General features: G+C 58.0%; 1 protein-coding gene across 4 annotated transcripts in view; it reads left to right on the plus strand.

Annotated features, from left to right (window-relative positions):
• The first annotated feature begins 2,978 nt into the window (after window positions 1-2,978).
• Window positions 2,979-15,572, plus strand: part of LOC119968715 (1,4-alpha-glucan-branching enzyme-like) — a 707,296-nt gene continuing 694,702 nt past the window's right edge. For all 4 annotated transcript variants that reach the window (XM_038801318.1, XM_038801319.1, XM_038801320.1 and 1 more), the window contains exon 1: window positions 2,979-3,099. In XM_038801318.1, the coding sequence (XP_038657246.1) occupies window positions 3,002-3,099 (98 nt within the window). In that variant the 5' untranslated portion in view covers window positions 2,979-3,001. The remainder of the gene's footprint in view (window positions 3,100-15,572) is intronic.

Consider the following 15,572-nt stretch of genomic DNA (forward strand, 5'->3'; position numbering starts at 1 on the left):
CCTCCCCCTCCAGCCCCCCCCCTCCCCTCCCCCTCAGCCCCCCCTCCCTCCCCCTCAGCCCCCCCTCCCCTCCCCCTCAGCCCCCCCTCCCCTCCCCCTCAGCCCCCCCCCTCCTCTCCCCCTCAGCCCCCCCCTCACCCTCAGCCCCCCCCTCCCCTCCCCCTCAGCCCCCCCTCCCCTCCCCCTCAGCCCCCCCTCCCCTCCCCCTCAGCCCCCCCTCCCCCTCCCCCTCAGGCCCCCCCTCACCCTCCCCTCCCCTCCCCCTCAGCCCGCCCTCACCCTCCACTCCCCCTCAGCACCCCCCTCCCCTCCCCTCACCCCTCAGCACCCCCCTCCCCCTCCCCCTCAGCACCCTCCCCCTCCGCCCCCCCCACTCCCCCCTCCGCCCCCCCACTCCCCCCCCTCCGCCCCCCCACCTCCTCCCACCTCCGCCCCCCCACTCCTCCCCCCTCCGCCCCCCCACTCCTCCCCCCTCCGCCCCCCCCACTCCTCCCCCCCCTCCGCCCCCCCACTCGCGGCCCCCCCCCCACTCCCCCCCCCCACTCCGCCCCCCTCACTCCCCCCCACTACCGCCCCCTCCCTCCCCTCCCCCCCTCCCCTCCCCCCCACTCCGCCCCCCCACTCCCCCCACTCTGCCCCCCCACTCCGCTCCCCCACGCCCCCCCCACTCCCCCCACTCCGCCCCCCACTCCCCCCCCCTCCCGCCCCCCCACTCCCCCCCTTCCGCCCCCCCACTCCCCCCCCCCTCCGCCCCCCCACTCCGCCCCCCCCCTCCGCCCCCCCACTCCCCCCCTTCTTCCGCCCCCCCACTCCCCCCCCTTCCGCCCCCCCACTCCCCCCCTTCCGCCCCCCCACTCCCCCCCCCTCCGCCCCCCCACGCCCCCCCTCCGCCCCCCCACTCCCCCCCCTCCGACCCCCCCCTCCGCCCCCCCCCTCCGCCCCCCCACTCCCCCCCTTCCCGCCCCCCCATCCCCCCCCTTCCGCCCCCCCACTCCCCCCCCTTCCCGCCCCCCCCACTCCCCCCCCCCTCCGCCCCCCCCTCCCCACTCCTGCCCCCCCACTCCCCCCCCTTCCGCCCCCACTCCCCCTTCCGGGCCCCCCCAACTCCCCCCCTCCGCCCCCCACTCCCCCCCCTTCCGACCCCCCCCCTCCCCCCCCCCTCCGCCCCCCCCATTCCCCCCCTCCGCCCCACCCACTCTCCCCCCCCCTCCCCCCCCCCCCCCCCCCCCCCCCCCCCTCCGCCCCCCCCCTCCCCCCCCCTCCGCCCCCCCACTCCCCCCCCCGCCGCCCCCCCCCACTCCCCCCCCCCTCCGCCCCCCCACTCCCCCCCCCCCTCCCCCCCCCCCCCACTCCCCCCCCCCCCCCTCCACCGCCCCCCCCCTCCCCCCCCACTCCCCCCCCCTCCGCCCCCCCCCCACTCCCCCCCCCCCCTCCCGCCCCCCCAACGCCGCCCCCCCCCCACTGCCCCCCCCCCCCTCCCCCCCCCCACTCCCCCCTCCTCCGCCCCCCCACTCCCCTCCCCCACTCCCCTCCCCACTCCGCCCCCCCCACGCCCCCCCCCTCCGCCCCCCCCACTCCCCCCCCTCCGCCCCCCCCACTCCCCCCCTCCGCCCCCCCCCCACGTCCCCCCTCCGCCCCCCCCCACTCCTCCCCCCTCCGCCCCCCCACTCCTCCCCCCGCCGCCCCCCCACTCCTCCCCCCCCTCCGCCCCCCCACTCTGGCCCCCCCCACTCCCGCCCCCCTCACTCCCCCCCACTCCGCCCCCTCCCCTCCCCCCACTCCGCCCCCCACTCCGTCCCCCCCACTCCCCCCCTCCCGCCCCCCCACTCCCCGCCCCCCCACTCCCCCCCCCTCCGCCCCCCCCACTCTCCCCCCCTCCGCCCCCCCCACTCCCCCCCCTCCGCCCCCCCCACGCCCCCCCCCCTCCGCCCCCCCACTCCCCCCCCGCCGCCCCCCCACTCCCCCCCCCCTCCGCCCCACCACTCCCCCCCCCCTCCGCCCCCCCACTCCCCCCCCCTCCGCCCCCCACTCCCCCCCCCCCCCGCCCCCCCACTCCCCCCCCCCCTCCGCCCCCCTCCGCCCCCCCACTCCCCCCCCCCCTCCGCCCCCCCACTCCCCCCCCCCCTCCGCCCCCCCACTCCCCCCCCCCTCCGCCCCCCTCCCCACTCCCCCCCCCCTCCGCCCCCCACTCCCCCCCCCCTCCGCCCCCCACTCCCCCCCCCTCCGCCCCCCACTCCCCCCCCCCCTCCGCCCCCCCACTCCCCCCCCTCCGCCCCCCACTCCCCCCCTCCGCCCCCCCCACTCCCCCCCCTTCTCCCCCCCTACTCCCCCCCCTCCGCCCCCCCACTCCCCCCCCCCTCCTCCCCCCCCACTCCCGCAGCCCCTCCCCCTCCTCCCCCCCGCTCCTCCCCCTCCCACAGCCCCTCCCCCTCCTCCCCCTCCCACAGCCCCTCCCCCTCCTCCCCCTCCCCAGCCCCTCCCCCTCCCACAGCCACTCCCCCTCCCACAGCCCCTTCCCCTCCTCCCCCTCCCACAGCCCCTCCCCATTCCTCCCCCTCCCACAGCCCCTCCCCCTCCTCCCCCGTCCACAGCCCTGCCCCTCCCCCTCCCACAGCCCCTCCCCCCACTCCTGCAGCCCCGCCCCTCCCCCTCCCCCTCTCCCAGTCCCTCCCCCTCCCCCTCCCCCAGTCCCTCCCCCTCCCCCAGTCCCTCCCCCTCCCCCCCACAGCCCCTCCCACCTCCCCCCACCTCCCCCCACAGCCCCTCCCACCTCCCCCCACAGCCCCTCCCCCCCACAGCCCCTCCCACCTCCCAACCCCGCAGGCCCCTCCCACCTCCCACCTCCCACCCCCCCACAGCCCCTCCCACCTCCCACAGCCCCTCCCACCTCCCACCCCCCACAGCCCCTCCCACCCCCCACAGCCCCTCCCCAGTCCCTCCCCCTCCCCGGTCCCGCCCCCTCCCCCCCGCCCCTCCCCCAGTGCCGGCCAGTGTGGGGAAGATGGCGGCGGGATGGATGTTACCGGAGGAGGCCCAGCTGGAGCGGCTGCTGGAGCAGGACTCCTACCTGGAGCCTCACACCCCGGACCTGCGGCGGAGGTAGGACCGGCCCCGGTCCCCGTGCTCCGGGCGGCCGCAGCCTTTAACCCGCTCGCTGCCGGCGGCGGGATGGAGGGCGGGCAGTCAGCGCCTCACTAACCACACCGGCTCCTAACTAACCACACCGGCTCCTAACTAACTACACCGGCTCCTAACTAACTACACTGGCTCCTAACTAACCCCACCGGCTCCTAACTAACTACACTGGCTCCTAACTAACCACACCAGCTGCACACTAACTAGAGATAACTCTAACCAACCACACTAACTAGCTGCATCCCTAACCAGGAATGACCCCCCCCCCCCCCCCCCCCCCCCCCCAATGAAACAAACCATGCATCTGATTTAGTAAACTAGTTGCACACTGGCCAGGGACAACCCCTAACTCAATACACTGCTAACTAAACTAGCTAGCTGCATCCCTAACCAAACAAACCATTAACTAGCTTCACCCTAACCAGGGTTGATCTTTAACTAAACAAACCATTAACTAGTGTCACCTTAGCCAGGGGCGATCTCTAACTAAACAAACCATCAACTAGCTGCACCATAACCAGGGGCAATCCCAAACTAAATAAACTTAACAAAATAAACTATCTGCACCCTGACCAGGGATACCCCAAACTAAATACACTGCTAACTAGCTGTATCCCTAACCAGAAACATCCCTCAACTAGATAAACCATTAACTAGCTGCATTCCTAACCAGAAACAATCACAAATCCACCGACTAAACTCCGAAAGACATTTCCTACTAAATATTTAATTAGCTACATCCCTAACTAACCAAATTATATATTTTGAAGGTGTTTTTTCCTCTTCCATTTCCAGCACTTTAAGCTATACACTATACAAAGTGGAGCGAGCTTCAATTCTAGTTTAAACATCTCCACTCTCTGGACTGAGACTTACGTTTTGTGTATTATTGACCCTGGGTTGACCCTTTTCCTGTGCTGTCTTGACGGGCCAAGCTGCACGTATTATGGGTTAAATTGCCAAATAAATGAACAACTTTGTTCAGCTGCTGTTCTCTATGCCCACTCCTATTTCCTCGGGGAAACAGTTTGTCTCCTTTGGACCAATCCTGCTTGGATGCAAGTCCACTGAAAATTGCTCCAAAGGGGAGCAGGACACCAAAAGTTTGATTTAACATTTTCAGACTGAAGAAAAAGATTTCCTGCTTCCATTGTAATCCCGCCCAGCTCCTCCTGAAACACTTGCTACATCACATATGAAACCGTTCAAGGGTGGGAATCTGATGTTTACTTTGCTTACAGAAGTTCTTTGAAAAACGGTAAATAATTCATTGATATCACCAGTGAAACAAACACGGAAAATAATGATTTATTGAAAAGAAAAACAGACATTTTGAGTTGGGTTTACCATTGTACACAGTCCGTGCAAATATTGGATGGTTTGTTTCAACGACAGCCCTTCTGCCAAGGCTGATGTGAAACCTGTCACTGCGATGAATGTGACAGGACGTGGAGCAGGGGGGGGGGGGGGGGGTGTGTGATTGTTTCTAGAATTTTCCCCCAGCTCTCCCCCTGCTGGGCAAGTCCTCCCCCTCTCGTCGCGTTGCCCCCCCCCCCACACAAAAGAGACATTCCCCCCCCCCCCCCCCCCCCCACGAAAGAGACATTCAAATCTCTAAAGGTACAATAAATAATTGGGCTGTGACTCCGAGGGTAGCAATGTAGTGTCCTGGCCAATATTTACCCCCACCCTTCATCACTAAAACAGATGATTCTGGTAACTACCTCAGCATCACAATTGTGACCAACACAAAGGCTAAGCGGCCAGCTATCTGCACTTGCACTGATTCTGGGAGCAATTTACCCAGTGTCACCCCTCTGCTTCCTACCCTGCCCTGCATTTTTTTTTCTTTCACATACCCCAGTTTCCTCTTGAATATATTCTCAGACAATAAAAAAATGTTTCCTCACATTGGAGTTGCTTCTTTTGTTAATACTTTTGAAAATCAAATATTTTTATTCAAGGCATTTACATTTTGTATACAAAACACGCAATTTAACCACCTTTACATCATATTCCTAAAACAAGCCCCACCCCCGTCCACCTTTCCCTACTTGCTCCGTTTATAGCTAAAATACAATAACGCAAACAAAAGAAAAGGCTTGATCAACACAACATTACCCCCCCCCCCCCCCCCCCCACACTCCCACCCGCTGGGGTTTAACAGTCCTTAAAGGAGACTAACAGCTTCCACCTTGAGTGGAACCCACACGCTGAACCCCCCCCCCCCCCCCCCCCCCCCCCGCGCCAAATAGGTAAACTTTATTTTCTCCAAATGTTGGAATTCTGCCAGGTCACTCACCAAACCCCCTGCCCTAGGCAGCTCCAGAGCTCACCATACCCCTAACCAGATCCTCGCCATTCTAACCACATCCGTGCCACCCCTAACCAGATCCTCGCCACCCCTAACCAGATCCTCGCCACCCCTAACCAGATCCTCGCCACCCCTAACCAGATCCTCGCCACCCCTAACCAGATCCTCGCCACCCCTAACCAGATCCTCGCCACCCCTAACCAGATCCTCTCCACCCCTAACCAGATCCTCTCCACCCCTAACCAGATCCTCGCCACCCCTAACCAGATTCTCGCCACCCCTAACCAGATCCTCGCCACCCCTAACCAGATCCTCGCCACCCCTAACCAGATCCTCGCCACCCCTAACCAGATCCTCGCCACCCCTAACCAGATCCTCGCCACCCCTAACCAGATCCTCGCCACCCCTAACCAGATCCTCGCCACCCCTAACCAGATCCTCGCCACCCCTAACCAGATCCTCGCCACCCCTAACCAGATCCTCGCCACCCCTAACCAGATCCTCGCCACCCCAACCAGATCCTCGCCACCCCAACCAGATCCTCGCCACCCCTAACCAGATCCTCGCCACCCCTAACCAGATCCTCGCCACCCCAACCAGATCCTCGCCACCCCAACCAGATCCTCGCCACCCCAACCAGATCCTCGCCACCCCTAACCAGATCCTCGCCACCCCTAACCAGATCCTCGCCACCCCTAACCAGATCCTCGCCACCACTAACCAGATCCTCGCCACCCCTAACCAGATCCTCGCCACCCCTAACCAGATCCTCGCCACCCCTAACCAGATCCTCCTTCGGGCTGTGAGTGAGACAAAGGCCAAGGCGTCAGCCTCTCTCCCCACCTGCACTCCCAGATCCGCCGATTGTCACCCACGGGCTCGGAGCCACCTCTACCCCTAAAATCACTGATATAATTCCTGCAATACACTCCCAAAACTGCACCAATTTGAGCAAGACCAAAACATGCGAGTGTGGTTTTCCGGCCCCTTGCACATCGCCACATCTATCTCGGTAGGGTGCTCTTGAGTTGGTAAAGGTTCCTTCTGCACTGTAGGGATTCTATGATCCTCCACCTCTGGGTGAAAAAAATCAACTGAAACACGACTTTGTCACATGCACCCTATGTACCACTTAAATTGAATTAATTTCAATCTCTCTCACAAGGTGGAATTTATCCTCCACAGGGCCTCACTGCACCACCCTCCCTCTTTCAATCCACCACCCAGCTCCCACTTCCTTGCTATCTCCTCCAATGAAGCCCTCTCACTGTCCATTAACTGCCCATAAATATCGGAAACCTTGCCCTGCCCTATCTCGTCCTCAGACACAATCCTTTCGAGCAATGAACGGGGCGGCAACCGTGGAAAAATAGCCAGCTCCTTCCTGTAAAAATCCCTGATCTGCAGGTACCAAAACCCATTCCGCTTTGGCAATTCAAACTTCTCGACCAGTTCCCCCAACTATGCAAACTTGCCGTCCATGAACAGATCCCTAAACTCCTCTTTCCCCTCCCGTTCCACGCCCTCTGTGTTGAGCCCAACCCTGCCTGAACCCTTACTGAGGCAGCCACCACCGGACCCATGCAGCATTTCGCCAGCGAGAACTTATGCAGCATTTCGCCAGCGCCCTCAAACTTATTCCCCTGCACGAAACATCCTCTATCCGCCCCCACACCGACCCTTCTTCCATGACCCACTTTGAAACCTTCTTCACGTTCATCGCCCAGTAATAATTCAGCAAACCTGGCAATGCCAAGCCCCCTGGTCTGTCAGTCCCTTTCCAAGAATATCTTCCTAATTCGAGGTGCCTTACCTGCCCACATAAAGTCTGAAATCATCCTGTTTACCCTCCCAAAAAAAGATTTGGGCAGGAAGATCGAGCGATTCTGAAAGATAAACAAAAACTTGGGGAGAACCATTATCTTCACAGTCTGGACCCCCCCCCCCCCCCCACCCGAGACAGCAGAAGAAAGGAAGAACGTTCCCCACCCTCCCTAAAAACCTCCTGCACGCCATCCACCGAATTAGCCAAATTCAATTTGTGCAAACGAGCCCAACTATGTGCCGCACGTATCCCCAGATACCAAAAACACGACTTAACTAACGGAAACGTTAACTTCTCCAATCCCCTCCTCTGTCTCTGGACATTGACCAGGAACACCTCGCTCTTTCCCACATTGAGCTTGTGCCCTGGAAACGAACCCAATTTCGTCAGGATCCCCATAATTCTATCTATACCAGAAACTAGGTCTGTACTACATGGCAGCAGATCATCTGCACATAGCGACACAATATGTTCCACAGCCCGCCCCCCCCCCCCCTTCTGCAGTTCGCTGAAGCCTGAAGCACCATTGCCAAAGGCTCAATCGTCAATGCAAACAGCAATGGGGACAGTGGACATCTCTACCTCGTTCCCTGGAGCAAACAAAAATATGTTTGTCTGCGCACTAGCTGTGGGGCCCTGTACAACATCCAGCCAACAAGCCCTGGTCCAAAACCAAACTGCATCAGCACTTGGAAAAAGATACTCCCACTCCACCTGGTCAAACGCCTTCTCCCCGTCCATTGATATTATCACCTGCTTCCTGACCCACAGGAGGTGTCATCATCACATTCAACAACCTCCTAATGTTTGATGATAACTGTCGCACCTTCACAAGCCCCGTCTGGTCCTCAACCATCACCCCCGGCACACAATCCCCCAGGCACTTTGCCAACACCTTGGCCTCTACATTCAGAAGCGATATCAGTCGGTAAGGCACACATTCCTTTGGATCCTTGTCTTTCTTCAAAATGAGCGAAATCGAGGCTTGTGCCAGCGTGAGTGGGAGCTCCCCTTTATCCAATGCATCTTTCAGCATTTCTACCAGCAAAGGCCCCAACTCTAGCAAACGTTTTATAAAATTCCACTGGGAATCCGTCCGGACCCGGGGCCTTCCCAGACTGCATTGACCCAATACACCTGATCACCTCCTCCAGCCCAAGTCGGGCCCTCAGCCCCCGCACTTTCTCCCTCCTCCACCACAGGGAAATCCAAGCCATCCAAAAGCTGCTCCATAAGAACATAAGAACTAGGAGCAGGAGTAGGCCATCTGGCCCCTCGAGCCTGCTCCGCCATTCAATGAGATCATGCCTGATCTTTTGTGGACTCACTTTCCGGCCCGAACACCATAACCCTTAATCCCTTTATTCTTCAAAAAACGATCTATCTTTACCTTAAAAACATATAATGAAGGAGCCTCAACTGTTTCACTGGGCAAGGAATTCCATAGATTCACAACCCTTTGGGTGAAGAAGTTCCTCCATGCCTGAGCCCTCCCTGTTCAGCCCCTGGTAAAAGGCCTCAACATCCCATTCACCTTCCTTTGCTCAGTGACCACCCTGCCCCTGGAGTCCTGTGTCTGCCCGATCTCCCTCGCCGTTATCTGATGCCTCAACTGGTGTGCGAGCAAACTACTGGCCTTCTCCCCATGCTCATAACTCACCCCTCTAATACGATGCAACTGCCCCACTGCCTTCTCCGTGACACAAGCTCAGACTCTACCTGGAGCTTCTTCCTCTCAACAATGCTTCTGTAAGCGATAAGCGATTTTCAGTTTCATTTTCAGTTTCAGTATATGTTGCCGAGTGCTGCTGGCCCACTGCTAAACTGGCTTCAACCAGCCTCTGCTATTCCATCCTTTCCACCTTAACCCTGTGCGCCTTAATCAATATTAGCTCCCCCCTAATTACCACCTTCAACGCTCCCCAAAACCCAGAGGGAGAGACGCCCCCATTTTTCTTTCCTTCTTTGCAACAGTGATTTTACTTCAAAATATACTTTATTAACTGCAAAGCATCATGCCAATGAAATAGCAGTTTCTTGAGTGTATATTATGTCAAGGGGACATTGTCAAGATAGTCGAATGTGCAAAAAGAGGTGGCATATTGAATATCGTGTCAGTAAGTGTGAAATGGCACATTTGTCTTTTAAAAATATAATCTGTACGACTTCCGGTGGTGGCCATGGTGTGAGTGGTCGCCCATTTAGTGGCTCCCGCTTATGGTGGAATTTGTGGACCTTTTCCCCAGCTAACGGGTGGATTTTCTGATTAAATAGGGTGCAGGAGGGGTGGTGGGAGAGTGTGTCCCAATGGTGGATGGATTCATAGACCATAAGTGGCAGAAAAAGAAAGGAACAGTTGGTGATAGTTGGAGTGGTGCCCGCGACACAGGAGAAGATGGCGGCGCGTCAGGGACCGGCCCTACCCTCTCAGTGGTCGATGGAGCAGCTGGTGGGCTTCCTGAACGAGAAGTTCACCCAGCAGAGGAAGGAGATTTTGGAGGACCTGGCTAGGGTGGTGGACCCGACAAAGGCGATGAGGCTGGAGGCCCAGAGCCAGGCGATTCAGAAGGTGGAGGAGGCAGTGGGAGGAGCACGAGGAGCAGCTTGCCTCGATGGCAGCGGAGATGGGATGATGCGGGATCAACAGAGGCGGCTGCAGGAGAAAGTGGAGGACCTGGAGAATCAGTCTCGCAGGCAGAATTTGAGGATCGCGGGACTGCCGGAGGCAGCGAGGGAGTGGAAGCCGGCGCGCATGTTGCTCGAATGCTCGAGAAGCTGCTGGGAGAGGGGGCCTGGAAGTGGACCGGGCGCACAGGGTGCTGATGAGGAAGCCGCAGGGGAACGAGCCTCCGAGGGTGATGGTGGTGGGCCTGCTCTGGCTCTTGGACAAGGAATGGATCCTGAGGTGGGCCAGGCAGACGAGGCGCTGTATCTGGGCGAGCAGCGAGCTGTGTGTATACCAGGACCTGGGTACGGAATTGGCTCAAAGAAGAGCGGGCTTCAATAAAGTGAAGGCGGCTCTCTTTAAGAAGGGGTGAAGTTTGGCATGTTGTACCCAGCGCACCTGTGGGTGACCTATTATGGTGGGGAGCTCCATTACGGGCCGCCCGAGGAGGCGATGAATTATGTCAGGGACAATGAAGTGGCAAGAGAAGAAGGACACAGAACTTTGGAGATGTTCCCTTTCTGTTCCTTTTGGGTTTGTTTGCGTTATTATTGTGTTTGGGGCCATTGCTCTGGGTTTGTTCTTGGTGGGAAATGGTGGGTTGCTCTTTTTACTTTGTGTTTGGTGGGTGTGAAGTTTGCACTGGGAGTATGTTTGAGTGGGGGGGAGGGGAGTCAGTAGGATACTAGGCACCATGGGCGGGGGCTACCAGGCTAGCTGGGCTCTAGTTCACGGAAGGGCAATGGGGGGTGAGCGGGAGTGTGTTGATGGAGGTTAGGGTTGTTATTTTGTGGTGGGGGGCAGGAGGGAGCGGGGGGGACCTGCTGTCAGGGGAGGGGTTTTTAAAATGTGGTATGTGGAGGGTCGACGACAATGGGTACCCGAGGGTGGGCCTGAGGCGTTGCGTGATGTGGGCTGGAGCCTGGCCCAGGAGGGGTTATGGTTGATCGGCAAGGGGGGGTTGCTGATCACATGGAACGTGAGAGGGTTAAATGGGCCGGTCAACAGGGTCCGTGCGTTCGCACATTTAAGAAGTCCAAAGGCGGATGTAGCTCCGTTATAGGAGACACGTCTGAAGGTGATGGATTAGACAAGGTTGGGGAAAGGGTGGGGAGTACAGTGGCTGACTCTGGGGGGTGTTAGGCGATGGTGAGTGGGAAATTGGAGAGGACAGGGCAGCACGGTAGCACAAGTCACGAGCACTGTGGCTTCACAGCGCCAGGGTCCCAGGTTCAATTCCCCGCTGGGTCACTGTCTGTGCGGAGTCTGCATGTTCTCCCCGTGTGTGCGTGGGTTTCCTCCGGGCGCTCCGGTTTCCTCCCACAGTCCAAAGAAGTGCAGGTTAGGTGGATTGGCCATGATAAATTTCCCTTAGTGACCAAAATGTTAGGAGGGGTTATTGAGTTACGGGGATAGGGTGGAGGTGAGGGCTTAAGTGGGTCGGGGCAGACTCGATCGGCCGAATGGCCTCCTTCTGCACTGTATGTTCTATGATGCCGGTGAATGTTTATGCTCTGAACTGGGATGATGCCTCCTTCTGCACTGTATGTTCTATGTGGAGTTTATGAGGTGGGTGTTGGGGAAGATCCCCGATCTGGACTCGCATCGACTGAAATTTGAGGGGGGGTGGGGATTTTAATACCGTTTTAGACCCAAGGTTGGATGGGTTGATTTTGAGGCCGGGGAGGGTGTCGGGGTAGCGAAGGACCTGAGGGGGTTTATGGAGCACATGGGGGGTTGGGGGGGTGGATCCGTGGAGGTTTGGGAGGCCGAGGGTGAAGGATTTTTTGTTTTTCTCACGTGTACAGGGTATACTCCCGAATTGACTTTTTCATCTTGGATAGGACGCTGTTGGCGGGGGTGGTCGATGTGGAGTACTCGGCAATAGTGGTGTCAGATCATGCTCCGCATTGGGTGGACTTGCGGGTGAATAAGAGGGGGGCCCAGCGCCCGCAATGGAGGCTAGATGTATATATTGTCGGATGAGGCGGTGTGTGAGCGGGTGAGGGAGGCCATTCGGGGGTATGTGGAGCTGAACAACACTGGAGGTTTCAGTGACCACGTTGTGGGAAGCATTGAAGGCAGTGGTGAGAGGGGAGTTTATCTTGATACGGGCACACAGGGAGAAGGTGGAGCGGATGGAGATGGAAAGACTAGTTGAGATTCTGCAGATGGACAGGAGGTATTCGGAAGCCCCGGGGGTGAGGCTGTTGAAGGAACGGCAGAAGCTGCAGATGGAGTTTGGGTGGTTATCCACGGGGAAAGTGGTTGGGCGGCTGAGGAGGGCGTGTGGGGTGGTTTATGAATATAGCGGGAAGGCGAGCAGGATGCTGGCGCACCAGTTGAGGAAACAGGAGCCAGCGAGTTATAGCGACAAAGTGAAGGACAGGGGGAAACGCGGTTTTGGACTCGGTGGAGGTGAATGGGGTGTTTAGGGATTTTTATAGCAGGCTATATGAGTGAGAACCCCCGGTCGGGGTGGAGGGGATGAGGTGGTTTCTGGAGGGGCTGGAGTTCCTGAGGGTGGAAGAGGAACTGGTGGAGGGATTGGGTTCCTCCATTGGGCTGGTAGAAATGGTGAAGGGGCTGGAGGCGATGCATCAGGCAATGCCCTGGGCCTGGATGGATACCCAGTGGAATTTTACAGAAAGTTCCCGCTGGCTCTGGGGCCATTATTTGTAAAGGCAGTTTAATGAGGCAAGGGAACGGGGGGGGGAGTGATGGTCACCACGGACGTGGAGAAGGCCTTCCATCGGGCAGAGTGGGACTATTTGTGGGAGGTCTTGGGGCGGTTTGGGTTTGGGCAGGGTTTTATGGATTGGGTCCGGCTGCTGTACCAGGCACGTGTGGCGAGTGTACGAACGAACCAGGTGAGCTCGGATTTATTTGAGGCTGCACCGGGGGACGAGGCAGGATATCCACTCTCCACTGCTTTTTGCCTTGGCTATAGAGTCATTGGCGATGCGCTGAGAGCGTCAAGGAACTGGCAGGGGATAGAATGGGGGTGAGGGGGTGGAGCACAGGGTCTCTCTTTACACGGATGATCTGTTACTGTCCATTTCGGACCCGTTTGGGGGGGGGGATTTGAGAAATTATGGGATCCGAGAGGAATTCGACCGGTTCTCGGGGTACAAATTGAATTTGGGTAAAAGTGAGGTCTTTCCAATCCAGGCGAGAGGACAAGAGAGGAGATTGGGGGAGATGCCGTTCAAGATGGTGGGGGCTGGGGAAGCTTTCGGTATTTGGGCATTCAGGTGGCACGGGGGTGGGAGCAGCTGCATGAGCTGAATCTGGCTCGGTTGGTGGAGTAGATGAGGGGGGGCTTCAGGAGGTGGGATACGCTGCCGTTGTCACTGGCGGGGAGGTTTCAGACGGTAAAGATGACGGTCCTTCCTAGGTTCTTGTTTGTTTTTCAGAGCCTCCCAATCTTCATTCCCAAGGCGTTTTTCAGGAAAGTGAATGCGGTGATTTCAGGGTTTGTGTGGGCGGATAAAACCCCGCAGGTGTAGAAGGTGCTGCTGGGTGGGCCGCAGGGGGAGGGAGGAGGGGGGGATATAGTGATGGTCAGGAAATGGATAGAGTGGGGGGGGGGGGGGGGGGTCGGTGTGGGAGCGGATGGAGGCAGCCTTGTGCAAGGTTATGAGTTTAGGGGCACTGCTGATGCCTCCACTGCCATTCTCGCCGACCAGGTACTCCACAAACCCAATAGTAGTGATGGCTCCAAGGGTGTGGGGACAGTGGCAGCAGCACATGTGGCTGGAGGGGGCGTTGGTGTAGGCACCGATATGCGACAACCACCGGTTTGTTCCGGGGGGCCTGGATAGAGGGTTTCAGGGGTGGTAGCAGGTGGGGTTCAAGCGGTTTGGGGATCTGTTCACAGGTGATGGTTTTCCATGTTTGGAAGAGTTGGAGGAGGCGTTTGAGCTGCCCGGTGGGAATGGGTTTTGCTACTTGCAGGTGAGGGACTTTATACAAAGGCAGGTATTGACCTTACCGCACCTCCCGCCTATCCATTAAGGACAAGGTAGTGTTGAGAGTGGGGGGGTGGGGGTGGAAGATACTGTAAAGAACTTAAGGATTGGGAGGGAGCCCATATAGGGGAGATGAAGCAGAAGTGGGAAGAAGAGTTGGGTTTGGAGTTGGAGGCTGGGCAATGGAAGGATGCTCTGAGGCGAGTCAATCCGTTCTCGTTGTGTGCCAGGCTTAGCTTTATACAATTCAAGGTGGTCCACATGGCGCACATGACTGTGGCCCGGATGAGCAGGTTCTTTGAAGGGGGGGGGGAAGGACAGGTGTTGGCAGTCTGCGGGAGGGCCTGCGAACCATGCCCACATGTTTTGGGTATGTCCGAAGCTTAGGGGATTTTGGCAGGGGTTGCTAACGTCATGTTGGAGGTATTGACTGTAAGAATGGTTCCGAGCCCAGAGGTGGCATTTTTGGTGTGTTGGTAGACCCGGGAGTCCAGGGGGCGAGATAGGCCGATATCTTGGCCTTTGCCTCCCTGGTAGCCTGGAGACGGACTTTATTGACATGGAGGAACTCGGAGCCCCCAAAGTCGGGGGTGTGGGTTAGTGACATGGCCGGGTTTCTCCGGCTCGAGAAGTTCGCCCTCGGGGGGAATCAATGCTCGGGTTTGTCCGGCGGTTGCAGCCGTTATCAACTTCTTTGGGAAAAATGAAGCTGTCAGCATTGTGGCGTGAAGGAGGGTGGGGATTAAAAGAGGAGGCATTGGGAGTTGGGTAAAGTGGGGGAAGGTTGGTGGGGAATTGGGATTAAGAACTTGATTATATAAGCCAAGTTGGCTGCGATTTGTTGTTGGTTTGGTTGCTTATTTTGATAATATTTATAATACAAATGCCTTAATAAAATATTTTTTAAAAAAAATCTATAATCTGTAAAAGCGAGGTGATGTGGAACAGTGGTGGGAGGTTTGGATGTTTGAGATTACCAGACATTTACAAGCAATGCCTCGGGTGGGAAAGGCCATTTAAATATGAAAGCCAGTAGAATACTTGGCAAGTGATCTGGATTACCAACATGAGAAAACTTAATTAATATACATGTGCTTGTCCAGGAATGTCTCTGGGAGCAGCTCCAGTGTAACATGAAAGCCATCAGAACATGGAAGATTACCGTTTTGCGATTCAGTGTCCTAACTCCTCGGTAGTGCCACAACAGGTTAATGTAATGTGTGAGAACCAGATTATACAAGGCCTCATCCCCGACACAACAGTCCTCTGCAATATACAGCACCACCCTACACCTGCTGCAAGAGAAGCTGAACACGAATGAACACGCGCATATCTGCTGATGGAACATTTGATCTGAGCAGTGAGCTTGCTGGCTCGCGCACTTGGAAAAGAATCTCACCGACAAGGTCTGGGACTGGTGGTTTAATACTCCAATGCTGTGTGGTGGGATTTTTTTTCTGCTTCGTTAAAAGGTAGTTTTTGGATCTCTAACCAGAGTTGATTTTGAATGGAAAAATGTTATATATGAATCTGTTGCTGTTTCCGCGAGACGGGAAGGTTGTAGGCTGACCTAAGATCTTTGTTTGGTTTGATAGGAGAGACACAAAGATGATGGGCAGAATGCTCTGGCTGTTGGGATTCTCTGATCCCATTGGCAGCGTA

This window comes from Scyliorhinus canicula, chromosome 7 (genome assembly GCF_902713615.1).
Source record: "Scyliorhinus canicula chromosome 7, sScyCan1.1, whole genome shotgun sequence".
Classification (NCBI taxonomy): Eukaryota; Metazoa; Chordata; class Chondrichthyes; order Carcharhiniformes; family Scyliorhinidae; genus Scyliorhinus; species Scyliorhinus canicula.